The sequence below is a fragment of the Numida meleagris genome, chromosome 1, assembly GCF_002078875.1.
Source record: "Numida meleagris isolate 19003 breed g44 Domestic line chromosome 1, NumMel1.0, whole genome shotgun sequence".
NCBI lineage: Eukaryota > Metazoa > Chordata > Aves > Galliformes > Numididae > Numida > Numida meleagris.
In genome coordinates, this window is record NC_034409.1 from 8886529 (window position 1) to 8909725 (window position 23197).

The 23197-nt window shown below is 38.2% G+C and overlaps 1 protein-coding gene across 2 annotated transcripts in view; it reads left to right on the plus strand.

The window, feature by feature from the left end:
• Positions 1 to 23197, plus strand: part of SEMA3A (semaphorin 3A) — a 253424-nt gene that overhangs the window by 82577 nt on the left and 147650 nt on the right. The window contains exon 2 of one of the 2 annotated variants that reach the window (XM_021384444.1): positions 74 to 271. In XM_021384444.1, coding sequence (XP_021240119.1) covers positions 160 to 271 — 112 coding nt within the window. In that variant the 5' untranslated portion in view covers positions 74 to 159. Of the gene's footprint in view, positions 1 to 73; positions 272 to 23197 lie in introns of those variants that run through there. The other variant, XM_021384445.1, reaches the window with a different exon arrangement.

Genomic DNA, 23197 nt, shown 5'->3' on the forward strand with positions numbered 1-23197 from the left:
GGCGGCGGCGGGCGCGGCGGGGCGCGGCGGGGCGCGGAGCCCACCCCCATCACCTGTTACCTCCGCTCCCCAGGTTGCCTGAAGTTCCCCGGCGGCGCCCGGCAGGACGGGGAGCGCCGCGGCTCCGGTTCGCAGGGACCCTACAGTGGCTGCTGCAGCATGGGCTGGCTCAGGGGGATTGCCTTGCTTTCCTTGGGAGTATTACTAGCAGGAAGAGTGAACTGCCAGCATGTGAAGAATAACGTGCCAAGGCTCAAATTATCCTATAAAGGTAAGTCTGTTGTTCTCTCTTATTCTCGGATTCCCACTCCTCCTTGCCCGGTCACCCCCTCCCCCCCCTCCGGCTCCTCACCTTCCTCCCGGGTTTCCCTTATCTCTGGAAGGGGAGACTGGTGTGCGGAGAAATTTCTGAGGAAACACTTCAAAAGCCACTCCATGCTCCGGTACCTCGCAGTTTGAGCACAGACAAAGAGTTAGTTGCGTTTGCAGACAGGGACTGGGGATCGTGCCGATCCACGAAGAGTGTTTTCTGCCTTGTGCAATTCCGTCGGACTTTACTCTTTAAAAGGATGAGTCTGGCCGCCCCGCTCATCCCTCCCGTTCTGGGCACGGAGTGCAGCCCCGGTACAGATCTCTTTCAGACAGCGTGGAATAGATGAAGCTTTATGTTTTCCTTTTTTAGGCATGAAGTGGTTAATTTTCAAGTCATGAATATTCAGTCTGTACAAATCTGACAATCAGATGCCTAACATAAGCAGTAGATGGTGGGTTTGCCAAGAAACTATAAACTGAAAGGAGCAGATCAGTCCAGAACAGGGGGAAAGGACTGTTATGCGCTGGAAAGCACTGCCTGTGGATGCTGAGTGCAGTGCGATTTATTTGATCTGAGGTTGTGTTTGGTGTAGTCTGATGCATTTCATTAAAGATCACAGGCAAGGTGTAACTGAAGAGAGAGCTCTGAGATTACGTTTATGTGGAAATTGTGTAATACCACTCACGCTGCAATTGTCAGTAATTAACTTTTATACCATATTGCTAGTATTCAGAGAGGGCTCTGAAGTAGGCAGATTCTTTTCTTCATTGGAGTAGTTCCTCTGTAAATACATTTTCAGGAGAGTGCACAAAATCTGGAGAATATGTAACTGGGAAAGATTTAAACGTAGAAGCTGTGGAGCGTTATTATTAAAAAGGGTGTGTGTGTGTGTGTGTGTGTGTGTGTGTGTGTGTGTGTGTGCATGTGCACATTTCTCTCTGTAGAGCTGCTCCCTTCTCATAATTCCCAGATTATTGGAGGTTGGGAGAAGGAGCAGCAGCTCTGATTCTGAGGGAAGGGAGGAAAAGTAACACACTACAGTGGAAAAAACAGAACATGTGTGTGCACGCCTGGTCAGAGATGTCAATCCCAGTTTACAGTATAGTGGCAATACATCTCTTGCCAGTAGAAACACATTTTCTATTTTTTTCTTTTTTTTTTTCTTTTCATTTTTTGCATGCTGCAAATGAGAGGGGGAAAGTTCTCTCTGATACGAGGCAGATGTCATTTTAACACTCTAGATAAAAAAAATATATATATTAACACCTGCAAAACTTGGATGCATTGTATGCAATAAATACACGTGCAGGCTTTTATTAAAGAATACGCATATGCATATTTGTGTGTGTTTAAACTTGAAAGGATTTATGTGAAAGAAGAGTTAAAGAGGTTCGGAATGTGTTTGTTTAGTTTTCATAAGAGAAGCCATTTCTATTTTACACAAAGTTGAATATTATGAATAATGTAGACTGAAGAAAGCTTCTACCGTAACTACATGTCAAACAAAAATCATTAAAAACCTCTTAATTGCTTCCAAACTTTCACAATCATGCTGAAACTCTGATTAGTCCATAGAAGCATTAATCCTGTAAAAAGATCCTGTAAAGGGGTTTAATGGCTAATTAATTATTGTTTATTATTTTTCACCCTTTTAAAGTTTATTGATGGCTCAGGTCTGCTCCCCCCGCTCACACTGGCTGATCTTAGAAACTATCCCAAAGGATGGCCCAATCTGCTTGGCAGTGGTTTTTTATCCTGATGCTACCGTATCCATATGCACTTTAGCAACATTTTGCTACTCCACTGATTGTTTGCTTTCCAGTTCAAGTCCTGCAGGGAGAAAGGGTCTAATTCTCATTTTGTAAGTATATCAGACACCAAATTTTGATATAAAGCCAGCCCTATATGCACACAACAGGAAACAGAAAGGAGCATTGACACTGTTTTTGTAACTGCTGGGTCACTGTAAAAAGATAATGAGTTCAAACGCTGAGCAACCCTGCTTCCTCTCTAGCAAAGAAAGTAAACGCATGCTTAATTCAAAGCAAGTTAAAGTCTGAAGACTTACAGGAATTCACACTCTGGCCTTTGATTCATACGTGTACTTAATCACATATTTGACTTAAAACATGTGTAACCCTAAAAATCAAATGAGACCACTCACGTGCTTAACGTTAAGTACCAGTGTAAATGCTTGGCCAGGTCAAGAGGAGCGTGTTGCATGTGCTGCTGCATTGATCCCTCAGAATAGGGATATCATTATTAGTCAGGGGAAACTAAGCCTTATCAGCTGGTGCTTTTCAAGACAAATTTTTCTTCCAGCCTAGTGCACAGATAAATGTTAACACTTTGGCTAGGAACAGCTCAGAGACCTGTAGGTATTGAAAATATGTCTTTCAGGCACTCGCTGAATACCTTACGTGCCAATATGCATCTCTCAGGGTATACCTCACTGCTGCGGGGTGCTACATGATTTATCTCTATTCAAACTCCTTGCCATTAGGATAAGGAGCTCCCCAGTCACTGATCAGCTCTACCTGTTTATAAAATAAGACTTACGATATTAAAAAGAATACATGGGGTGAAAAGAATGACCCAAGTGACTTCTCTTTTCAGTGGCTGTCATTGTGCTCTAACATGCATGCTTGTTTTTTTTTTTTTTTTTTTTTTGTCTAAACAAATACCTTGGAGCTAATTGTCGGTGCTTTACTTCAAAAGAAAAGCAAGGATGCATTTTAACTTCTTGTTTTTCTCGACTGCTGGATGTCAAACATGGTTAAAAAGCTCAGGCATTTGCTTTAAAAGTTAGTGAAATGAGTCATGAAGGGTTAAAGCCCTGCCAACCCTGATTTCCTATGGTCACTTGTTTTCAAAGGTCCAGCATTAGCTCTGCCATTTCCCAGGTTGCTGGACAGAAGTTTCGGTGAACTCCCATTTTTGCTTCCTCTTAACTTCTTGTCACTCAGTCTTGCAGCAGATTTAGAAGCATCCTACAGGGCACACTGCAGGTAGGAAGAGGAAGGGAAGGTGTATAAATGCATATATAAAGGCCATGTCTGCGGCCTGAAAAGGTTCTTTCTGTTTATTGTAAAACAGAACTCTGGTTATTTGGTTTGCATCACCTTGATTTTGAGGTGTACTAAAGGAAAGAAATTTGAGGAGAGCACTAGGGAAAACCTTGTCCAGCTCAGATCTGTGGAGGAACTCCTGTTCAGTAGCACCAGGGTTTTGCTTTGTGCATTTTAAAGTTTCCAATCATTTTCCTCCCAGTGCATGGATTGGGAAGGTTTTCCGCAGGTGATATCTATCTCCTTATTTTATTAAAAGACAATTAATATGATTAAGGGCCTGATCCAAGGTTCACTGAAATCAGTTAGTTCTGGATCATAGCCTCAATATGGTAAAAGAAAAAAACAGCTATAAAACTGAAAGCTCAGCTGAGCCCCTCAACCTCAGAGTTCCTCTATATGTGTCCTTCAAAGATTTTGTGTCTTTATTATAGAATAACAAGAAACTTTATTGTTGATATGCCAAATGTAATGGAATCTTTCCTTAAAAAATGTGATGGCTTTTTATTGTTGTTTTTTTTTAATCGTACTGGCTTGACTCTCAACGCGGCTGTAAGTCTCTACGTTGTGTCACCAGGTCACACAGTGTGTTCAGAAAACTTCTATTGAACAGAGAGTTATCAGTAAGATGGTGACCAAGTTGAGTGTGCAAAGTTTAAAACAATAAATACAGCCTTAACTCCAGATGGATTTTTTGTATCGTTTACTGTTTCTTATTTTCTTTTGCTGTCCTCTGCATGGGGGGAGGTAATGTCACAAGCAGAGGCAGAACCATTGACAGTAACACTTAAATATAAACATGCAAGCTCAAAGAAACAGTTTCCATTAACAGTTCCTTGACTTAGAGATTTTTCCTAAAGCAGCCCCAGTTTTTGTCTCCAAATGAGTAAAACTCATGAACCCGACTTTCTCAAATCCATCTGTTGCATCCTATTTTTCTGTTGAAAATTACTAAATGCTGTAAGTATGTTTTGTAAGAGTACATGTGTGGTTCTTCTTTGTTATTGTTGCTCAATTGGATACATATTACTTGAGAACAAATAAGTGGAAAAGCATTGCACACAGATTTAGCTCTATTACTCCCTGGCTCCATTTCAAGTCGTATTAAAAATAAGTGTTTTGTTTAAAATTGGAGTGATAGTAAGAACTATTCCATCCTTGATGTACAGTTGATTTACAACTTTATGTGATGGATTTTTATACGGATGAAATCCTGGCCCCAGCGAGAGAAATGGCAAAGCTTCTGTCTGATTCAGTCAGTACAGCACATTGTGACGAGGGAGGAATGAACCGCTCTGATTTACCTGTATGTATGCAAGGGTAAATGTGATACTCAGTTTATAGGTTATTGACCTAGTTGGGTTGTAGCTGATGACCTGCTGGTAGTTTTGATTGTGGCTTTTCCTTTCAATCAAACTCTATAAATCACAATTCAATAACTCCACAAATATGGGGAAAGCAAGCCAGAGTGGGAGAAGGACAAGGGAGAGGAACCTCAGCCAACACAGGCTCTCTTGAGCTGGGACCACTATTAAAGTTTGTCTCAGATTTCAAAGTATCTCTTTAAAAAACCTTATGCTTAAACTCTAAGGTAAAAGCCTCTCTAACACACTAGAAAAGGAGAAGAAGGGCAGCCTAGAGTTGGGAAGAAGACTGGGAAGAAAGGCAAGCAGGTGATGCTGTCAGGCTTGTCACACTGCTCAGCTTCCACCACTCCTGCACAGGGTTTCTGCGCAGCCCAGCACTCTCTGTCCCTGCCATTATCTCAGTGCAGGGTGGAGGCAATGAAGACATTAGATGCAGCTGTAGATTTGTCGGCCCTTTTTTTTTTCTTTTTTTTTCTTTCCCCATACATGTTGAGTACTTCAGAGGAGCTCTGTGTGTTGCTCTACCTTGCTTTGCTTGAGTTGGTTCTTTATGAGACACAGGAACTGTTAGGAGAGACCACAGAACAACCCAAATTCATCTTGCCTGCCTCTGCCATGTCCTACACGCTGAATGGAGGGAGAAGCTGATAAAGAAAATGCCTAAGCTCAGATCTTGCCTATATAGGGAAATTTTCAGCTTGCTAATTAGGGCCTGAAACATGCAGAGTAATTGGAACAAGGAGGGTGAAAACCTAGCCCAACATTTCATTTTGCATTTCCAACTTTCCCATTTAATTCCAGTGGAAAAAGTGGTTTCTGAATTACAGAGCCCGCCTTTTCTGAGAAGCTGAAGTTCTCTATAATTATTTGTGCTGTAAGGATTGCAAATGACTGAATTATTCATGGCAGGTGCTGTACTGACAGCAATGGAAAGTCTGCTTTTTAGCTGTATACAAGGTGTGCAGCACTTACCCCTGCTGTTTATTACAGCAGCTTTAAAACTCCCCAAGCAAACAATTTAAACATCTGTATTTTCATTGAGTTCAATGGATCTGCTGATATATAAAGTCTTCCTAAAAATCTGCTTCTGTGCTTGAAGTCTTTGTGATCAGGACTGTAATATCTATCTGTTTGCTTGTTTTATGTGTGTATTTATTTCATAAAACTTAACAAAGCAATATTTAAAATAAGAAACCAAGTCTTTGCAGGCTGCTACAATGTAAATGGATTATTTAGGATAATCTCTCCTGACTGTGCATCTACGTATGCAGAAAGCACTTATATGGAGCTCCATCCAAGAAGAAACCACTACGTGATTTGTATTTTCAGTTCTTTCTTTTTGCTTAGAAGTGTGTTTCAGGCTTTATTTAATGCATTGCTGTACTGTGATCCTTTTAATATGATTTTGGTTTGACTAATCATTGGTTCAATGTACAACCTTTAATGCCCACAGCTGGTATTAGGGAGACATCATTTTATTTACTCCTGGGACACAGGCTTTTTCTCTTGCACATACACCTGGAAGGTGCAAGGGAACCACAGGTAATACAGAGTTGTTCCAGTATTGTGAACATTTTCTATATCAGTTGAAGCCTGGCTTGACCCTGAAGGAAAATCAGATCTTCACCTGGGGCAGTGCCTGAGTGATGGAGAGGAAAACAAATCCTTCTAAGTAGTGTCAATGGTTGTGACATTTTCCAGTTGTTTGAAAGCTAAAAAGGATAAGACTGTCTTCAGGCTCCCACGCATTCATTTTTTTAAGGAAATATGTGGGGTAGACCCTGTCAGTTCTATGTCAAAATTTTAAATGGAAGTTCTGTAGCTCGTCCCGGTGCACTTGTTAATTAAGGTTACATGTGAAAGTTGCTGCTGGTGTTGTGCTGGGGCTGGTGGGCGATTCAGCAAATTCCTTCCCTTGCAGGATTAAAGCTCCCTTCAGGAATGTCTGCAAGTTCACGGTCCTCCCACATAAAGCCTTCATATAGGTTAGCTGCTCTCTTGCAGTAACAGCTGTGGATGTTGAGAATAACTGCGGGGATCGTACATTTACTTGACTTTTCCTATTTTTTCCAAGTGGGACAGTGCCCCAGCGCACAAGAGAAAGGGATGGCCACAGCTGTTGAGAGCATCAAAAATCTTAAGAGTGCTGTAGCCTTTCTCCTGCACAGTAGGAGTTCTCTGCGGTATCTTTCTCTCTCTTTTTGACTGACTATGTCAGTCACATTAAGCTCTTGTTACTGTCAATGGGAGGAGAGGGGAACCTCCAGAGAGCTAATCTTGGGCTAGGCACGCTGAATGAGACTTTAAGGGCGCACATCACTCTTCTGTGACTGGAAAGGAAATTAAGCTCCTTGTTCATTCATTTAGATTTTTTCTTACTGGGAGGATATCAAAAGAAGGTACCAGTTAAATGCTGTGGAAGAATTTGGACTGTGTCTTGATCTCAAAACATCCAGATTTGAGAATGCGTCTCTGTCTAAATGAGCATTTAAAGCTGTGTAAAAATCCAACTGCCAAAACCTATGTATGCCCTCCGTCTCTGATCTGGAGGTCACCTGCAATTCAGTCTAAATTTGCATCAAACCTTCAGTCACAGTGAAAAATATACAGTACTACTAAATTCTTCATTGTTCTTAAAACAATTCCCTAACTTACATTTCCCATGTCTCTCCTCCTTAATAAGCTTGTTCCAAATCCAGTGACACATGCTGCAAGTGACTGTCTGGGGCTGCAGAGCTTTACTAATTTAATAGCTTAATCATTCAGAGCTTTCAATAAGCTGTCCCCTGACCAGCTCTATTACTTTCTGAAGGTTTCTGATCTTTAAATAAAAAATATTTTCAAGACCCAATTTTGTATAAGATGGTTTGTACGTAAATATGCAAATATGCATGTACAATCTAAAGGACAGGTGCCCAGGTGCTCAGTTTTCCCTTTTTCAGTTGACCTATTTCATTAGTGAGTGCAGGATGAAACCTAATTTAGGTTCGTTTCTAAAAATTCTAAGTTTGTCTTACACTTTTGGGGATTCTTTTCTCACCTTGGTGATTGCAAATTCTCCTTGAGCTAGATGCATCTACAGAAATCTATGCAATGTGTGAGCATTACTTTGTGTCACATCTAGTTTTCGTCCTTTGCTGTTTGATAGCCAAACATGGGAAAGTCAGAAGTTTTTGCCATTCTTCCAATGTTTTAAAATTGTTTGACACGTGTTGGGCTGCTTGCTTATCTCTCCAGCTGAATGTTGCAGAAACTTTAGAAGTGAGCAGTCAAATAAAATTCTTGTCTCTTATAAATATTTTTGTGCAAAGTTGGATCTTGCGGGGAACAATTCGAGGAATGAAGTAGTTATTTGCTTTCATCTAACTTGTGCAAGGAGGAAAAAGAAAATTCTCCTTTACTCTCCACTCTAATGAAGCAAAGCTCATGTTGGTTCTGACGGCCCCTCTTGGCTCCTTTTGAAATTCCAGCCTTGTGTGAGAAAAGGACACAAAAAAGCTCTGTGAGATAATTTAAAGGATTTAGAGCTGCCTTTCAAGGGGGAGGGGTTGGTGGCCTTTTCTAGAGGCAACAGAGGATAAATACAGCTCACAAGCATCCAAAAGAGCTGCAGAGAGTGCAGGATACAGCTTTCATCAGCAGCTGACACCGGAATAGCTATCCTTTGCTATACACAGATCTGACACCTGGCATGGAACACAGTGAGGTCTCTTAAGATGAAGGGAAGATTCGGAGATGTTAATATTAGTTTTATTTCCTTTATGGATTTCCCAGTGCAACTTTACTACTTTTACATAAACACATAGTCTAAAATGGCTCTGACTCCTGGTAGAGCTCTTTTTCTCTAAACACAACAAAATTCATGTCAGCAGTGATGAGTGTTGATCTGTAATACCTGTAGGTTAACTTGGTCTCGTCCTCATCATGCAAGGCATTGTATACATCTCTGTTCTGCTAGGCCTGTATGATAAGTGTAACGTTCTTTCAGTTAATGGGAAGAACAGCAAAAATATCTTTTTGTGGATAACAGTGAGAAAATTTTATCTTCCAGATTACTTTCTTTCTCATCTTACCCACTAATACAGCAAATGAACAGCTACATTCAGACGTCTTGCTCCAACAGCTTTGCGACCAATGTTATAAATGAATTCCTGAATTGCATAGTCAGGAAATCACTTTATTTCTAAATTGCTGCTCTTCCAAGATGTGTCATAGTCCATCAGCTGAGAGCAGATGTAAATGCAGACATACAGGAAGGCATGATAACGTTTTAAAAGAACTCTTGTTGGCACTTATCTGAAATGTCCTAAACATCAACAAGACAGTATTTGCAGGATGTTGGTTGTGCTGTTATCGGTATGGTAACCCTTCCTCCACACTGCTGTTCAAAATATGTATTCTCAGTCATACATAATGTAGCCGTAATAATTGACCTCGAGAAAATGGGCAAGCAAGATTTCATCTCATGAGAAAAATTTAGGAATTTGTTACATTTCAAAGAAAATTCCATATAGCTCTTCTTAAAGGAATGTTCTGGAAGTAAAAATATCTGTTGGAAATTTTGTTTTTCTCTGCATTCTGGAGTATAGAAAACAAAATTCACATAAATCTATCATTCTAACTTATCAGCTTTTTACAGATTCTTTTTTCCATCTGTGATGTTTTACTATGTCCAGGGAATGGTGGTCTACTGAGTATTTTACTTCCTTTTGTGGCATGCCTTTTCAATTTTGTGTCTTTATCATTCTTCTAACACCCGTTGCAACTCTTTACTGGACAACAGTCATGCAAATTAGGAAAGTTTTGTTAGCCTCACCCACAAGTGGAAGTTGGAGGTTAATGGAAACCCAACACCGTGTCTGAAGGTACACAGGAAATCTGTACTGTAATGGGAATGAAAGAAAACACCATGAATGTGAAATCCTATTAATTCCTTGGCTCTTCTCTGTCAGCTTCTTCACCTGCAAAGTGATATTAAGTAATCTCATGAGGAATTGCTTAAGGTCAGAGACTTGCTGTGCTTATTCAGTGCTGTATCCACTCTCAGAATAATCTCTTTAATGTATATATTCAAAGTTCAGTCAGAACTTAGTTTTGATCAACATACAAAGACCTTACAGGTACATTAAAGTCATTACAGTGATTCACAACTCTGTCTAACATGAAACACATCCCTATTATCCGGAAAGCCCATATAAATTAATGCAATTTAGATATTCCAGATGGTTCTACATAGGAGCACTTTACAATATTTTTTGGAGTCTCTACCTCCATTTCACAGTAAACACGCTGTGAAGGTGATTACAGATGGCTCTATCTGAAGAACAGGAGCCTTTATCTTTAGTCTTTGTAATTGTCTACTAAAAGTATGTGAGAGCTTGCAAGAACCTGGCCTGGTTCTCTAAATTTAAACTAGACCTCTCCTTTTTATTTTGTAACCATAGTAGATTATCAACTTTAAAAATAAAGGCAGAATAAGATAATGCTTTCTGTGTGTGTGTGTGCTTATCAGACAAAACTAAAAACCTTCAGACACTTCCCTTTCCACTCAGTCTGAGCATATTTTAACAGGGGGGCTTAATACTCCTCTGCCTTTACATGCATACGTGCTTACCAAGAGATTCTGGACATTAAACTTCTATTTCTTTCTATACACAGTGCTTTTTCTCACTCTCCATGCCCCAAATGCTTTCCAGCCATCTCCAGGAAGAGTGCATCCCTTCTCTGTCACTGGGGAAATATTTGGTAATCAGCTCAGTGAGATATAATTGCCTGTCATTTGTGTCTCGCACAATGGAAAAGTATAGCCTAACAGCCTTAGTTCAAACCTCATAATGAGGATTAACTGCTATAATAAATTCAGAAAGGGAATTACACATCTCTGTAAGATTCCTAAAATAAATAAGAGATCACCTGTTCCTCCTGTCATCCTGGCCTCTGTGAAGATAAAATTGGTTGTTCATATATTCTACAAATCTTGTATGCAACATGTAAACATTACCTTTAGTGAATTAACACAAGGAATTTCTTTGCTTTACTTTTATGCTTTCTCATGCCACTTACATGATGTCATAGTTGCTTTGAATAACATTCTTCTTCCACAGTAAAATACCAATTTTCATGCTATTAATTAAGAAATACAGAAGAGAGACATATATGGTTTTGGTGAGACAAAATTCTGTAGTTTGACTTGTTGGACTAAGGTATCTTACCAAACCATGTTTTTTGTGTTGGTTTTGCTGATTCTAGAAAAGCTAAACTCAATTCCTGAGACTGGCAGGCAGATCATTAGAAACCAACACAAAAGATTCAGTTTATTGAAGTAAAGAAACTTTTGCATTTGCTTTTTCATTATCAAATCTCATGTGTACTATTAATCTATATTAGAAATTTTAAGCTATCAGCAGTTATCCTCGTGTAAATCAAATATAACTTCTTTAAATGATTGTGTCTGCAGTGGTGCGAGAGAAGGGAATTAGACCACTGATACTGTTAATTGACATTACTCCAAAGAGAATGAGGATAAGACTGAGCAATGCACCTTCTATTTTTTAACATGATTTGCATAGCTGAGACTATAAGCAGCTTTTTAAAGGACATTTCTCATAATTGCCATTCTCTTAAAACCTTTTTCTGTCAGTGTGTAGGAATATGACAAATGCTGAATTTTGTTTCACTGTAGGTTCACCACCATTACTATGCATACAAACTATTTTACCTTATGCCAGACATATGGTAGTGATCAGTGTATGTAAATTGCATGAGGAGAAGTGAAATATGACTTTTTAGGCTAGGAAGCATGTACTTGTTTCTGGTTATAAGACACTGGAACCACACCAGAAAAGGAGACTTTAAGTCTTAAAACAAATTTTCTTTGAAAATAAAAGGTAGTGAGTGGGAAAAATAGCAATAATTTTTGATAATCACCATGAAAGGACAATATTGTCCTGAGCAGAGCAACTCAGTTAAGGTTTATTGGGCATCAGGATTTAGGAGAGAATTGCTTGTATGTACCAGCCAAATGATGAGCTTGTGGTGTGCAGAGATGAACTGCTCTGGCACCACTTTTTAGTGAGTCCATACTGTGGGCAAGTGCTCAGCAGCAGAACTCCAGTCTCCCCAAACATAATGTGTAACAGAAGGGGTCAGTTTAAGTATATTCTGTTCGCTGTCATCCCTAGATCTCAGGTTGGTACATCCATCATACTGTGAATTCAGCCTACTCTAAAAAATCAGGTTTTCTTGAGGGACTGAGTTGTTTTCTTGGATTCTGACTGATGAAAGGAGAAAAGAACAATAGCTTAAGTCAGCTCTGCCCTTCAAATGCTTCTCAAAATTACTCTCTCCCAGCTGAACCTTGAGAAACTGATGCTAATACTGTGACCAAAATGCATTCACATTCACTTTGTACTCAAGATTTTCTATTCCATTCCAAGAAAGTTTTTTTTTGTTCTTGTTTCTTTTTTTTTCTTTTTTTTTCTTTTTTTTTCTTTTTTTTTCTTCCATATTCAGTATTGCAGAGTAGGAAACTAATATAGAGTCTGACAGGCCTTTATTCTAAGGTATTGTCATATTCTTCAATCTGAGCTGAAAAATGGACAGATCACTGAGTTTCATAAATGTGCTGAGAAGCTGTCAAAGCTCCTATTTGCATGTGAATGGTCAGCCCAGATAGGAAGAGAGATATGTAAATAATTCTGCAGCTAGCTCCTGACAAAGATCATTGCATTTCAAAGTGCTGTGAAAAGCAGCACCATAAAACTTTAACCTATTCACAGGTATGGAAACTCCCATGCCTTAAATAGATTTATTGTAATAATGACCATTTGAGGAAAAGTGAATCATACAAAGCAATATCAAGTCTTCCACAACTATACATTTTCTATTTCTTTTTATATTAAAAAAAAAAGTTTATAAGTTAAAAGAGACACCTTCTCTTCCTCCCCCAAGTAAAAAAAAAAAAAAGGAAAAGAAATAAATAATAAAAAAAGAACAAGATCTGAGAGGTAAGCAGATGTAGGCCTTCACTGAAGAACTGGTGTGGAAGAAGTGGAAGAAACATAAAGGATGTGAGTATTATTCTGAATCATGTCCGTCAGTATCTGACCCAAGAGCCATTGAAAATAATCATTACTTGAATCTGGTTTACTAACCAGTCAGCATTTCACTGTTCTCTACAGCTGCGCTTCAGTATGTGTTTAACTAGGTAGAACAGGTGGATGGTTTAGTTTAAAGCTAAATGCATCCTTCAAAAGGTACAGTTCTGCATGCATGCAGAGGAGCAAAAAAATGAAAATAAACAGCAGAAGAACGAGGAACATGGAGTAAAACAGAAATCTTAATAGGCTCTGTGCCAGACAGTTTTCTATATGTCTTATTGTACTTCATGTCTGCTTAGAATTGGCATGTGTATATATGGAGAGAGAAAGATTTACTAAGCCTTTCATGCTTGAAACAGCTCCAAAAACTGTGATTAGGCAGGCACAAAGACTAGAAAATGTTTCCAAAGTAAAGTTCACCTCAGAAGGTAATGTGAATTATGTATCTACCTGTTAATCATGAGGTAACGTGGGACTGTTGCTGTAGTTTACCAGCAGTAATCATTTTCCTTGATATTATTTTGTAGTTTCCATCTGCTTACCTCAAAGTACCATGATGTATTTCATTCAAGCTCCATAACTCAGAAAATAGCTCATGTCACTCCTGTAATCATTTATAGCACACATTTTCTTTCTCAAAAAGATTCTGTGCACTAATTTGATCAGGTTAAATTATGCTGAAAAGGATTCAGAGTGACAAAGTTAAATGCAATTTCATTCACTGAATTTAGAAAGGGCAGTTATTCAAAGGCTCCGGGATTTTCTAGATCACAGTATTCCTGTAACTAAATGTGATTTGTCTGAGTATTTACCAGGAGATTAAAAATGAAAATAACTGATCTTACTAACTCCTACTCACACGAGTAGTCCCATTGATTTTAATATACATGGCACTCTGGTGTGAAGTGCCCTTTTGGGAGGCTATATACGTTCTTCTTCACATGTGGAATAATAATCCAGAAAAAAAACCAAGCAATTATTCAGAACACTTGAAATTGTTGAGCTTTGCCCAGTTAATGGGAAGAAATGAGGCAAACACTATTCAAAATATTGTTCTGTTTCCAAATTAAATAGTTTTTACCCAGTAACAATCTCTCTTGATTCCGCTTATCCCATATACCCACATTGCCCTAAAATACCACAAGAAGAGCATTCTTCTCCTTGTGTTTTGGAGCATCCTCATGTCCAGCAGGACGCAAAAATGTCAAGTGAAGTCTCCACAGCAACGCTGGCTCAGTCTGCTGGATCTTTGAGTCATTTTTGGGATATGTATCAATGTCAATTTAAAAAAAAATTCTAAATGTCAAAGCAAGTTTGAATTGAGTTTGTGAGCAATGGAGTAGATTGTATCTTATTTTATCTCAGTTTTCCCTGCAAAAGGTCTTTCAATTCAAATATTCTATGCAGAATTCTGTCTGTGTGTATAACATAGAGCACAAATTAGACACAAATCAACCTTGAAGCCATTCCACTGATTTTAGCACAGTAACTTTAGATAAGTAATACTTCAGTCTTGCAATAGATTTTCCGTAATGAAACAGTTCTGTTTCAATAACCGTTCCCATATCTTTCTGAAAAGGTCATAGCCTTGTGGAAACTTTTGTCTGTTACTGGAGCACTGCTTACTTACTATAACTGTAGCTTGAGGCGCTTTGAGTGAAAGTTGCTTCTGCCTGCTTCTTACATGAGCTCATCTGAGAGGGCCCAAGAGCTCTTCTCTACAGCAGAAGACTCCAGAGCTGCTTTCCTGCCGCTCTAAATAGCTGCTAACACTAGCGGATGGGTGAGGAATCCCTGCTCCTTTTCAAACATCAATCTGACAAAGTGGGCCTGCCAGCATGGGCCATGTGCTCCCTCACTCCAGACGTCCTGTCAGAGGTCCCTCAGAACACTTCGCAAAACAGCAAGAGAAGTCTCAGCCTCTCAGATGTATCAGATGTATTTTACAGTGAGGGTGGTGAGGCACTGGAGCAGGCTGCCCAGAGATGTGGTGGATGCCCTGTCCCCGAAGACTCTAAAGGTGAGGCTGAATCAGGCCCTGTGCAACCTGATCTAGCTGTGCATGTCTCTGTTCATTGCAGAGGAATTGGACTAAATGACCTTTAAAGGCCCCTTCCAACTCTAACGATTCTCTGATTCTATATTCTATGATTCTGTCCACTTGCAGAGACACTTCTATTATCCGAAAATTTACTGTGGCCTATGTCAGATCTTAAGAAAATGCAGAAAGTCTCCAATGCAGTAGAGGGTGTGGGGCAATAACATTTTTCATGTTTTATAATAGATATACATTTAAAGAAGGAAATAAAAAGAATGCTTTATATTAAAAATAGGAGTGGAAACCATTTGTGGCATAAAATTAAATAAGAAAAACATTTACTTTACCGGTCTCTAGTGAAGCTGGCTGTGAAGTCTTTCACTAGGCTGGAACGGGACATCAATTTCATTAGGGTTGTTACTTAAACTGAATTAGCAATCAGTACAACCCACAGAGTATTTCCTTAGTAAACAGATATATGCTGCTGTGGAACAGAGGCATCGTAACACTTTAGTAGTGCTGGCAGATATCAGAAGGTAGAAAATGCATTATATAGTAACGTATACACAAAAGATTCATATCTGTCAAGGAGACTACTTACTGTAAGAAAGTCTACGATCCTGTGTACTTGATAGAGGATGTGCAGGCATCAGACATTTGTGTAACACTGCCAGCCAGCATCAGGGTACGTGGAGTATAAATGCAACATGAGATACTCCTTCACTTGCCTTGCCATACCGAAATCAAAGTTCTCTCCCACCCAACTGTTCTGGTGGGGTATGGTGCACGTCTGAGCTCAGCCTCTCCCTCTGCAGAGCTGAACTAAGGGAACAAACTTTCTAAAGTCTCTGAATTCTGAGAGTGTCCTTAGGTGCATGTATGCATTTACCTACATAACATACACAAACATAAAGGTATTTACATAACCATGCTTGGACCAGATCCATAAGCAGTGCAAAATTACACCACACCCTGCTGCAAGTTATTTTTAGCACTTCCTCAATGTAAATGTCTAATTCAACATTAAGTTTCAAAATAATGAATGATGTGTTTTATGTTTCAGTGGTTATAAACGTTTTCATTGCATAGTAGATGATTTAAGCATGAAAGATCTTGCATTCCTAAAGCTGCTACAGAATGTGGGTGGGAGGTGGATCTTTGCTCATACCAGGAAACAAAGAGTGAATTAGTATTTGCCATGAAGTTTCATCAAGACAGTGTTAACATTACTGAAAGATACATGTGTATGTTGTGGGGAGTGACAGCTTGATTGCAGTAAAAATATCAGGTGCTCTGAAAACCAGGACTTTGGCTTTAGTATTTATAAAGGGTATTAGCAGTGCTGGTATTGAAACTACCTGACCACGAGCCTTCCGTGGCAATCAATGAGTCCAGATATAAAAAAGATCAAATGTTATTAAAAAAAAAAAAAAAAAGATTTTCTTCAGGTGTAACCTGAGAGCTATCGGGAGCTATGTCTTCTGCTCTCATCTCCTTTAATCATCCATGGCTGGTCATCAATAATCGCTGCATGAGACTGGCTCTTAGTCTGGCTGGATATTGCTAGATATCTAATGTTTCATCTCCAAGACCAGCCTGGAAATTTCTCCACGAGGGTCAGGATTTATGTACAGTTCTGTCTCCAGGAACAAGATGATCCCTAGATATACCTGCTAAGGAACAGCAGAACTCAGCCAGTAAGAAATGAGATGACCATAAAGAAAGATTGTTTCTTTTCTTGTAGTCTCCCTGTGTTTGAAACTGGAAATGGAGTGGAATTCTATCCTTACATGCATTTAAAAAAAATAACAGAGCTGTTTCTAACAAAAACATTACTCATGCTAGTATCATAGCCTTAACTTTACATTTATTGGCATAAACGCGAACTTATAAAGCTGTGTGGATGTTTGCCATATGCAAATCCATCCATCCATAAATCAGCGTACAGACTGGAGACTGCACAGCTGAAGCGACTGTAATGGTAAATGAAACCTTTCACCACCAGGTCAAATGCAGTTCAGCATATGTGGTAAATGAAAAGCACTATCATACAGGAATTGATTTGTGGTGTGTGTGAAATGAGTGAGTGACCAGTTCATGCTGCTTCATTCACCACCACAACTGGCACTGCGGGTTTGAACTGGCACGTAAGAACTGAGCTGCAACAGCAAAGTACTGAAGCAACCTGGCTGATGGTTGCTCTCTCTAAGTCATGCATAAACAGAGAATTTGCCTTGTGGGACTGTCTGGTAGTGTATTACAAGGATTAAGCAGGCGTTTTCCATCAAAATGAATTGTCAATGAAAAAGGAAGTTTCCATTTAATCAAAATTTTCCACCGGTTCTATCCAAATGAAAACATTACTTTGGATCATTGCACTGCTCCAAGGCACATGATTTTGTACTCATCTGACATTAAACGGTGTGTGAGCAGGGTTACAGCAAAGTTTATAAGAACTTCATGTGGTGTAGGTGTTTGCTTTCCCAGCCTTTCCTGCACGGGACCGAAACTCCCATTAAAATCTTCTTTGACAGTACCTCAGAAAGCAGCATGAGCGTTACATGATAGCAGCACAGCATAAGACAGTCTAGCCTTGAATCCTGACCAACTGGTAAGAATCAAGGATGAGGCATGTTTATCTTTGTACAGATTAGTATCAGAAGATGCCATGTAAGACAGGACACTCAGAAACATTTCAAGATTTCTCAGTTTGAGAATATGACTTGGCTATATCTGGGCTGTTTTTCTCTGTTAGAACCTAAGAAAGTTAAACAACCAGACCAGAACAGACAGGTGAAATGATCAAAAGAAAAAACTGTACATTCCTGCATTTCATTTTTTTCTAAGTTGTCACTCTGTGAAAAGTTCAGCATTTTGACTGTTTGTCTTAATTTGAAAACAGCTGTTGGAATACTGTAATTTCCCCTGAGGCAAAAAAATTCTTGAGCTTTACTTATTCCTGCTATGAAGCTGTATTGTTTCAGCAAAGCAGTGTTTCATAAAGCTCCTATGTCAGTTGTGAAGCTCCAAACCATCCTGACACATACAGCTGAGTGTTAAAGTCAAAACATAGTCTTCAGCATTCACTGCAGCAAAATTGGCATTAAAAATTGTATTTAATTATTTAATAGCATTTAATACATTAATTAGAGAAATAATATTATTTGTTACAATATGTTAAACAGAACTATTATGTAAATAAGTTCTAAATTATTTGATCTATATATTTCATTATATTCTTCCTTCCTAGAAAGCAGATGAGGTGCCTGGCTACATTGGATAAAATAAGATTATACCGCAGCTGAGAGCTATTACTCAGTTTTTAAAGAATAAAGCTTTTAAGGTTTTGATAGGTTGAGATGTGTGTTTGCCTTCGTGCTTCAAGGACATTAATAACATCAGGAAAACTATGGCTAAAACAGATAGTCTTCAATTTCACATTCTAACACAAACTTTCTGTGAGACCTCAGATAATGCTTTTGTGCCTCGGCTTCCAATCTACAGTTAATGTTCATACACATTTGTTTTATTTTCCAGTGACAGTGAATATTTTTCAAAGGCAAGAACTACTTTTGCGCAATGGGATTCTATCTGGATTTTTCAGAACAAGTGGTACAACTGATAAATAACACAAGTATTTAGTTCAAGGCTCAACCAAATGCCAAAGTACAGAAACAAAAGGGCTTACTCTTGCTTTATTTTTACTCTAGTAAGAAAGCAATAGAAAAGAGATTTAAATATATCAAAAAATGATGAACAATTCCTTAACAGTGTGTCCAGCTTGATTTCGCACACTCAGATTTAGTCATTAGTCAAGGTACCTTTCTGACTGCCTTGCTTTTGCAGCTGAGAAGTGAAATGTTTTCGAAGACTCTTCATTTTAGACAGTTAAAAAAGGCATTGTTAGTTTAAAAAAAGTCACTTTTATGATTTACTCATGGTATAAATATATTATTTAAATGATTATTTCCCATCATGCATTCAAAAGTTGACAATTTATGTTTTCAGAATTTCTCCCCGTCTTCACATCATGCAATGCTCTATATATGAAGGCTGCAAAATTTTTCTAGTTTGCTACATTCATTCATTTCAATATGAAGGGACAAATTCGTCTCACAAAATTGCTTTTGAGAAGAAGCAATTTCATATTTCGTATTTCATGTTCATTCTGATTGATGCTGAAACACTTTGTGTATTCTTTCTTTCTCTTCCCTCCCCCCCCCCCCATATACATGTATATAATCTGTGGTTTCAGGTGCAGTTTGTTATACTAGTCAACTGGAATACTCTAGATTATCGGGGGACTTCCAGGTGTCATACAAGAAGAATGACTGTTTTCCAAAACAAGCTGTGCAGTCCCCTAGGCTCTGGCATAGATGAATATATAAGTGTTATTAAGCACAGAAAGCATTTCTGAAAAGTTAATCCCATGTTGTGTTTGAATGTTAAGGAAATCATCTACTCATTCTAAGGGGTTTAACCTTTCTTCAGGAGGTAAGTCTGGAACAAAAGTCCATGTTTACAAAAGGTTTTCTTTATTTTCCATAAGGAATACAATAAAAAAAAGAATTTCTCCTTTACTAGAATTGCTGTTTCCTTGATGTAAGTACTCATTACCATTGTTGATTTTCTCAAATACAGGTTATTACAGTAATAATAAGTGACAAGTTCTGTGTTATTTTGAAATAACACACATTATGGTTCACATCATGTCTTCAGAGACCCAAGCAATGTGTTATTTCATATTGACAAGTGCTCCAAAATGTTTGCTCTTACGAGTAAAGATTTCTGCATGTAAGTTGACTTTGAAGTGTACACTGTGCAACAACATTAGGATTTTGGGCCTTACCACATTAATCCTCAGCCTCCATCACCTTCTACTAGTATTATTACTTTCCATACTCTGGCACTTTTTCAAAGCTAATAGGAAGACATCAGAGGACTTGATTAGTCTTTTAAACTAGTTGTTCCTGCTTGTGAGATTCTGGATAAATTCTAATCCTTAGTATCACTCTATGAAGATGCAATCTAAAGCCTATTAAATTCATTAAGTCTTCCAGTTTGTTTAGGTTGCATACAAACCAGGTCACAGTCTTTGGTTATAGCCAGTGTTAAGACATTTCTCTTTTCAAGCTCAATCCCAACAGCTGGCATTATTTGGAGTGTCAGCACAAAGTATGCCATTATTTGCTTGCCTGGAATTTCTGACAAAATAATTTAAGTGGTATGTCAATGGCACTGAATGTTGCTATGCAAACTTTAAAGTGCTTTAACCTACAGAACTGTTAAGGTTAAAGAACCAGTTTTTGCCCAGGCACTTACCAGCTTAAAATATTTCTTGTAGTCCTTGATTTGGTCCTTTAAAACCACACTGTAAATATGCATAACTCAAAACTAAGAATGCTAACAGAAAGTAACATAGGACCTGATGTTACACAAGCTACTCCAGGCCTCAAGGGAGCTGGATTGTATTCTGTTAGACTGCTCAGGTTCTGCAAGTCTTCTGGGATGGATAAATCCATGTCCAAGCATGCCCAGTGGAGCTAATTCCATGAGACTGACAGTGAATTTGTTCTCATAAAAGAAATATCTAAGACTGTGCTTTGTTGCAAAATCCGGGGGGGGTGTGGGGGGGGAAGGAAAAAAGAAAAAGAAAAAAAAATGAGTATGAATTAAATCATCAGAACATCTTTTCCAGTTCCAATGAATTTTACCTCCTACATAACATTTCCAATATAGAAAGTATTTCAAGAGGAAAATCTCACATGGATTAATGTTTATTGGTTGCCAAGGCAATAGTTTGGAGACCTCTCCAGCACAAAACAGACATCATAATCAGAAGTAGGTTAGTGTACGGAGAAAATTTATAGACTTTACGGAAGAGAATGTTCTGAGTGTTTGTTAAAAAATAATAATAATTGATTTTATTTTTGAAGAATAAAAATATGTAGCTTTAGCAGCTGCCATTCAGATTGACAGCTGAGAAAAAAGATGAAATATAAAGAAATAAAGCAAGTACTGGGAAGTTCTGTATTTATTTCTGTTCAGAGAATAACATCTTTAAACTTTTTGTAATCATAAGAGCATACCAGTATATTAGGCTTTTCCAGACCCAGCATGACTGTGGATCTAAGCAAAAGAAGGTATTTAAAGTAACGTTCTCTTTGAATTATTTCAAGCCTAACAACTATTTACAAGGACATTTCTAACAGAAACAGGAGCAGAATCCTGTACAGATCTGTTCCAGTATACAACTGTACCAGATTTTACTGCAAGGGCTCCTCGGGAAGGCCTTTATATAAAGTTTCCCTACCACCATCATAGGCTGCCCATATTATGGAAAAGGGCAAGAAGTTATCATGTTCCTTTTAGGGCTGAACATTACACTGATTAATGTTGTTTTGTTTTCTGCCATCTTAACTCTGCAGATCTTTCTACAATTCTTCTAAGAAAAACCAGGACTGGGTGATAATGAATTTTTAGAGTCTTTGATTGACTTATTTCAAATTATATGCAGTTTTATCTGTACTCTTTGATATTTCTAAAGCAGCTCTGAACTTTGTTTTTTCAAAGATAGCTAGTCAGCTAAAGAGTTTAACACCTTTGAAAATACTTTCTTCTAAGAGAGACAGGCTGAATCAAAACAATATTGCTCATTCATCCTTTAAAAGTTACGTGTTTTTCTCATCTCTGGCCCATGCTATACATTTTTCAATCACATCCATTGTTCATGGATCACTTTAATCAGTTGTCAAGATGGTCTGTATACTTTCTAATGTACATATGCATGTGTGTATTCTAATATATATGTACAAATTAAGCTAAATATTGGAAATATACTGTATTATAGGAAGAATACGTGTATAGAAACAAATTAAAAAAGAAGAAAAAGAAAAATCTTGAACCGTGAAATCCAAACTGTGTAGACTTGGAAACCCATTTTTTTCCTTATGTAGCAGTTTATTTTTCTTACATAGTGATATTTGATGTCCTGAAGAACTAGACCATAGTAGTTTTCTGATATTTTTAACTACACTGGATCAGAGGGCTACTCATGTCTATCACTGTGAGAACCATAGTTCTCTCAGCACATCCTATTTTACTTACATCTCAAGTAAGAATTTTCTGCCTTGTCATCTTGATCATTTACCTGAGAGATTTTCTGGTGCATGAGATCATCTCACTGTCTTTATCAGAGATATCTGCCAAGATACTAATACTCTCCAACATTTTCCAAGAATGGTGTGCAGTACCCTAACTGAGTGATAAGAGCAAATAAACTTTGATATCTAACTGAGAGCTCAGATATAGGAAGCTTTATAACTCAAGCACTCAAGATTTTCCTAAGATTATTCAGAGCAGAGGTTTCTTAGTTATTCATGGAAGCGGTCACCTACTCCTCAAGTTGTAATGTGCATAAAAATAGGTGCTGTTTTCTCCCTTTGCTAATTAATGTATTCTACACATATTACTTTGAGTATGCGTGGCTATTTCTATTTCCATTACAGGTTTGGTTCATGGTTGTGTTTCATCAATCAGGAACCAGAGATCCAGTAGCATCAGTGGTAGAAAATGACCTTAGAAGTTAGTTCGTCTTGCTTGGCAGGAAACATACAGAGTTATGTTACAACATTTAGTATAGGTATCTTATAAAATCTTGTAAGCCATAGCTCACAGTTCTCCATGATCCACAAAACTCCCAAGAAATATGTGCCTTTATGCCAGATGCATTTGATGCATCCACAAATGTGTCCAATCATCAGCTCTGAGCTTGCTAAGTTTATTAATGTATTTGTGAACAGTTTGCTGCTGTATAGTATCATATGCTTTGGCCAAATAAAACTGTTCAGGAAGGAGATTTACTTAATGTAGGGATCAGCTATAGTGAAAATATTCCATCTTGAGACAGACATGATAGGCCCAGAGTTTTGGAAATTATTTCAGTCATGCAGACAATGTCTGTTGGTGAGGTCTGATGCAGTAAATGTTGTTAATAGCCAGGGGTAGCAATACCTGTCAAATAACATTGATCATTGCATCTCCTGTGAAGCATGAGGAAATATAACAAGAAATAGACAGTGTGACCTGGTGTTCTGTAACAAGAGACATGGATCTAAAATAAAAACAATAATAATAATAGATCCATTCCTATCAATGTGAATAAAGTTTATCTAACTGGATATTGAAATAAACAAATTAAGTACAACTGAATAGTGTAAACCTTGGAAACATGGCCCCATGCTCTAAAAATTCCTAACAGAGTGAATAGCATGCACTTATCTCTGTTCAAACATTTTGGTATCCATGTCTTC